General features: G+C 44.8%; 1 protein-coding gene across 2 annotated transcripts in view; it reads left to right on the top strand.

Annotated features, from left to right (window-relative positions):
- Positions 1–1,114: 1,114 nt before the first annotated feature.
- METTL24 (methyltransferase like 24) overlaps positions 1,115–6,000 on the top strand; it is a 91,949-nt gene continuing 87,063 nt past the window's right edge. For both annotated transcript variants that reach the window (XM_090280581.1, XM_090280582.1), the window contains exon 1: positions 1,115–1,432. In XM_090280581.1, the coding sequence (XP_090136707.1) occupies positions 1,115–1,432 (318 nt within the window). The remainder of the gene's footprint in view (positions 1,433–6,000) is intronic.

The following is a 6,000-nucleotide window of genomic DNA, read 5'->3' as shown; positions in this document are numbered from 1 at the left end:
ACTTTTAAGTGGAGAGGGTAGGTCAGCAGGGGTAGTCTACATAGAAACATGAAAGACGCAAACGTAAAGCATGAAAAAAAAAAAAAAGTGGCCACACCTAAAGAAAACAAACTCAAATCCAAACCTAAACCTAAACCCCAAACCGCAAAAGGTTGTGGGAAAGAATTTTACTAACAATTGAAAATGGAACAGTCAATACTAGACATCAGGCTGTGAGAGTTCAGTCTGATTAATTAAGGTCAAGGTGATGATGAAAATACCAGCTGGGGAGAATTTGGCTGAGAGATAAATTTGTCCCTCTGTATCTCTGCAAGACAGCAGGGAGGTGTGTGTGTGTGGAGCTAAATTGATTTGATTTACATCAGGGCAGTATCTTCTGTTCTCTCTCCCTGCTGTCAGTTATCTTAGGCTTTTTTTCTTCTCCTTCACCCCCACACATTTCATAACACGGAGAGAAAGTACAGATTGGCTTCAGGCAGAATTTAGAAATGGAATAACTCTAACTTGATTATTCTGCACTCAGCGAGTCCTATTCTCTCCTCCCCCTACTTTCTTGAGGGAGAGAAGTTGTAAACCTGAGTCTAAGTGCGATGTATTTTTATATTGTGCTTAACAGCACAAACTGCTTGACAATCAGAACTTGCTCCTTGTAGCAAAACCTGGCGGCTAACCTGTACTCCTCCGTGTTTCTTCAACAATACTAACACTAGAAAATGAAGTAGCGGCTCAGGATCCCTCCCGTTAGGAATGTGCCTTTTTCTGGCAATGTAGCTTTCAACTCTGCCGGCTCTGGAGGCCGGGGTGGCGGGGGACTCCTCAGGGACCCCCGAGGTGAGGCTGGGCTCAGGTTATTGCCCAGCGGAGCCGCCTGCAGTCCCGGGATCCTGCCTGGCCCTCCACGCCTCGCCTCTTCCAGCGTCCGGGAGCGCTTGGGCAGGATAAGGTTACACCGAGGCTTCCTTGGACAGGAGGAAGGGAGGCGGGTCCGAGCTCCCGCCCTGGTTCCAGCGGGTGTTCCCACAATTGGCAGCTCAAGGCGGCAGAGCCACATCCTTGCTGCCGGCCGGGCAACGCGCGAGGGCAGCTGAACGCAGCCCTGGGGTCTGCCCAGGCCATGGCGAGGGAAAGGTCGCCCATGAGGGGCTGCCGCTCACTGAGCCGGTGTCTGCTGGGCGCCGCGCTGCTGGTCAGCCTGCGGCTCTGCGCGGAGCTGCAGCGCGCGGGGCCCCGATCCCCAGCCCGCAGCGCCCCGGCGAATCCGGGTCCTCGGCCGCCCGCGGCGCACCTGCAGTCCGCACCCGCTTCTCCACGCGGTGCCAGCAGGAGGCAGGTGACCTACTTGCGCAGCGGGCGCAGAGCGCCGCCGGGGGTCGGTGGGAGCGGTACGCCAGAGCCGGGCTGCTGCGCCCCGCGCGGGCTTTCCCGCCGGAAGGTCAGTTGCAAGCCGTGCAAGTCTTGGGCTCTAGACCTGAATCCCCTTCTGGACCGCCCTGCAGAGCCCTCCGCTTGGGGCTGGCTTCTCAGGCCGCCCAACTGGGACCTTCAAAAAAGTCTTAACCCTGCTCTCTTCCGCGGCTCCACTGGTAGCATCCTTCAGTATAACAAAGTGGGACTGAGCAGAGTTCACTCCATATTGAACCACTATTTGCTGAGCGTTCACTGTGTGCCAGCCCCCGCTGCTAATGCGGGCATGGCGCGGTGAAGGACAAAGCCCGACTCTCATAGGGCTTACTTACATTTGAGTGAGGGGAGAGTATAGGTGACGGGCGCTGGAAGAAAGGAAGTGATTTTGTTTATATTCTGTGTTTTCCCCAGTTCTCTCCTTGAGGCCCGGACAAAGCCTGGTGGGTATCCACTGTGAATTGCTTTAACCACTTAATGGGGGAGTTAATTGGAACCTGGAGAACTGAAGTAATAACCTGGGTTTGTCTTACACCGCTCCACAGATTTGCTCTTCCTCCCTCATTAACCTCCTGGCTCACACCTCACTAAATAGTCCAGTTTTAACCTCAGATTATTGCGCCTCTGGCCTCCCACCTTCTTTCTGGAGCCCAGTAATTTACTTGGTACTTGGGAGTGAAAGGATTAGGAACTGCAGGTGTGAGCCTGCTTGGTCATTATACTCATCAACCCCAACCAAGACCTCTTAGCTGCCTGGCTTTCCTCCTTTCCTTTTAAAAATGCCTTTTTCCTTCCCCACCACCCCTCCTCTGGGGCAGAGAGAACAACTCTTTCTTTGAGTGTGCTGCATTCTTTAGCTTCCTAGTTCTAACCTACTTTTCAATATCCCCCCGTTATTTCTCCTGCTTTTCTTTCCTCTACCTCTTCTAGCCTTGCCCTCTGTCTTTCCACACCACTGTGGTGCCATCAGTGTTACTTATTTTCCTGGATAAGCTCAAGTACTTTTTTTGTCTCCAGAACCTCACTTCCTATGTAAGCTCAAATGCTTTATTCTGTCTCCAAAGCCTCACATCCTATATAAAATCTTAACTTGGTCTTCCAGAAGAATGCAGCCACTTCCTTCTCTGTGCACATTCCACGACACCACGTTATGCATCCAGTGCACTTTGCCAAGGGTTTACCAGGCCTCAGAGTTGTATCGGGTGCTGGGGATACAAAATGAGTTCAAAGTCTAGTTGGGAGGCACTCAGCACAGGCCTCCTGTGATGTAACCAATGCTATCATTAAGGTCTTAAGCTCTACCTGGGAAGTCAAGAAAGGCTAACTGAGAGGGAACATTTGACCTAGGACTTGATATTTCTTAAGGGTTCAGGTTCTTCTGTCTCTCTGGATGTTCTCAGATGTCCCATCTTTGATACCCTCATCCCCACCCTGCACTCTGCCTTTTACATCTGCTCTTAGCCTCTGTTGTTTCTGTTGTCACCTGTCCAAGAATCGCTCTTAGTCTCCACTTCAGACAACAGTGTCTATAACTGGAGCCTGTCATACAAATGAAAAACTTTGGAAGGCACAGACTCAGAGGATCACTGGAGGGGAAGTTCATATGCACCACCTTTAGGAGGCTGCAGGGATCCAGACTAGAGATGGCAGTGGTGGCTCAGAGATGGTCGCAGAATTGCAGGTGTGAGAAGTGGTGGCTTCTGGATGTGATCTGAAGGTAGATGAGGGAGAAGTAGTTTTCTGTTACTGTTATCGTTTAGTTTTTTGTTTTGGGGGAATGGATAGAAATCAGGAGTTTGGTGTTAAACATGTTGAGTTTGAGATATTCAGACATCCAGGTGGACATGCCAAACAGGCAGTTGGACATACAGGTCTGGAGTTGGAGGAAATGTCTAGGCTGAAGAGAGAAATGTGGGTGTCATCTGTGTATAGGGTCACTAAAACCACAAGACTATAGGGATCCACTAGGTGGTGAGGGTTGCTAACAAACATGAGAGATCTGAGTCTGAGCCCTGGGGCTCAGCTTTATTAAAATTAAATTATAAAAAAAAACAAAAGGAAATATTTGTATAGTCTGGCATGTTGTAAACACTCAATAATGGTAGCTTTTCACTAATTTGTCCCAAGTCGTTAGCCTCAGCCATTCACCAAATATAATTTATTGTTATAACCTCTTTCCTTTCCATCCTTGAACATTCAGATCAAGGATATCACCTGGAAACCTTCTCATATCAGTCCTTCTTCCATGCTGATCTTCCCCCAATTTGAGATGATGACAGATATGCATTCCCAATTTGTGAATTGCTTTGCACATGTTGTGACCTGGTAATCCATTTCAGATGGAATGTTTTGTCTCCAGAGTTGTTCTTGACGGAAAGGATTGTGCTTCCTTAAGTGACACTTAGTAAATGCTTACTCCTGAGACACCAATGTTTAAAAAATAGAAGAATCTATTTCTACCTGTTACCGTAACTCTAAATGTCTTTGGTTAAAAAATATAAGAAAAAAGTGAAGTTCTGGCTGATGTGGCTCAGTGGATGGAGCGCTGACTGTGAACCAAAGGGTCACAGGTTCGATTCCCAGTCAGGGCATATGCCTGGGTTGCGGGCCAGGTCCACAGTTGGGGATGTTCAAGAGGCAACCACACATTGATGTTCTCTCCCTCTCTTTCTCCCTCCCTTTCCCTCTCTCTAAAAATAAATAAATAAAATCTTTAAAAAAAAAGAAAGAAAAAGAAAAAAGTGAGTGTATTTATTGCTATTGCTATTTTTAAATGTTAAGCTTTTAGCCTCCTTAGGAAAAGTTTTCCCTGGGTTTCCTTCTCCCTAGCTATATTTATTTATTTATTTATTTATTTATTTATTTATTTCCTTTTTTCAGGGTAGACTTTCTAACTTTCCCAAATTCTTAGATAGAGGGAATCTTGAATTTGTTTCATTTTCCCTTTTCTTTTTAGTTGAACTAAAATGTTCCTCAAAACTGGAAAGACCAGTTATCTGATCTGTTCTCCCTCTTCTGGAAACAGAGCTCAATATCCCTTACCTCCCTGAGGCACAAATCTTGTTCCTTCTTAGCCTTCCATCAAGGTGTGCTGAAATATAAGCTAAAAGCTCTGTTAAATAATTGGTATAAAGTTTGGAAGTTATGTGTTGAAGTCTTTGGATCTTATTTTACTTAACTTATGTTTGTTGAGAATAATGATAAACAATGTTATTTAGGTTCTTGGGTACTTGCCATAGGCACCTACCGAATTGGTTAGTGAAGGAGAAAAAGTTCCATCTATTTTATGGATGGCCTTCTGGGTAGTTGAAAACCTACATGAAATAATTGGTTTGCTATTTCTTGTCAACGTGCTTCCTTTGCAGGTGCTAGAGGAACAAAAATTCAGTGATTATATTGTCATACTGATCATACATAGCTTGTGCTTTCTTAAAGAAGATAATCGTTATAAAAAAGAGAAGTGAAGTGTAGCCCTCATATAATTCTTTTCCTCTTCTTTCACCAAGCCATGCAAGAACTAGCTCTAAATATTAAATCCCCTTTCTCATCAGGGGTTCTAATCTTAGAGCATTGTGAAATGAGGTGAGGGCTCATAATGCACAATGGAGAAATACTGCTCTTTTGGATTAGGAGTATCCTGGAACCCATACATTTTTGTATTATTACAGAGGCTTTCTTTAAGCATTCCATCAGAGCTCTTAGTCTCCTAATTCTGCATACTATGCATGCATCAAAATATCACTGTGATTCTTTCTCTTCCCTTTACCTTTCCTTTGTTTTCCTGTGTGTCTTTCTGATTTTTTTTCTTAAATAGACATTTACTATGATTATATGGGTCAAGTTCTCTTTGGGGGTATTTATAGAGAACTAAGATATGGTTCTCCATGATTTATCCTTCTTTATGTCATCCTGGGTAGATATTTCCCTTAGAAGCTGGCAACCCACCTAAATGACAGCAGCAAAATATGTGGCTCATTTGCATAGGGGAGGTACTCATGCAGGAGCCAAGCTTCCCAAAGAAATTTCTTCTCTGTTATCGGAGATGTGTTCCTTGACATTTAATATATTGGATAGAAAAGTGACTTTTGAGTCTCAGAGCCACAGAACCCAGCAATGTGCTGGCTTGGTTTGTTAGTCACAGATCCTTGGGAACAATGTGTCAGAAAGAAAAAAAAAAGTGTTTCCTCTTCTTCTGAAAAACCATATGGCAAAATTTGGTCTTCCTTCATCACTTCTCATCTTCCTCTTAGTTTTCTAATTCTGTGTTTATCATCAGAAAGGAAGAGGAAAAAAATGACATAGTATCACCCTTGATATATCCAATTGCCTTAAAAGTCCTTATTCTTTACAAAAAAACCTTGAAGGTAGGTTTGGATTGCTTGTTAAAATATGGCCCAGCTGTAGCTTCCAGTACTTAGGATTTTTCTGTGTACTTATACTTCCGCCCAACATTAATCAATCCTCTCACACTGTCCTCAGGAGGCAAAGCCTTTTCATTTTAAACAAAGTCGTTGAGGGTAATTGAATGCTCTCCAGCAATATGTGGGTGTGAAATAGCAGCTGCTTAGTTTCACAGAGAGAAAGGCAGGTTTTGATTAA

This window comes from Furipterus horrens, unplaced genomic scaffold (assembly GCF_987537825.1).
Source record: "Furipterus horrens unplaced genomic scaffold, mFurHor1.1.pri manual_scaffold_6, whole genome shotgun sequence".
In the NCBI taxonomy this organism is placed as follows: domain Eukaryota; kingdom Metazoa; phylum Chordata; class Mammalia; order Chiroptera; family Furipteridae; genus Furipterus; species Furipterus horrens.
The sequence above is the reverse complement of the archived record's forward strand: the minus strand, read 5'-3'. Positions and strand labels throughout refer to the sequence as shown.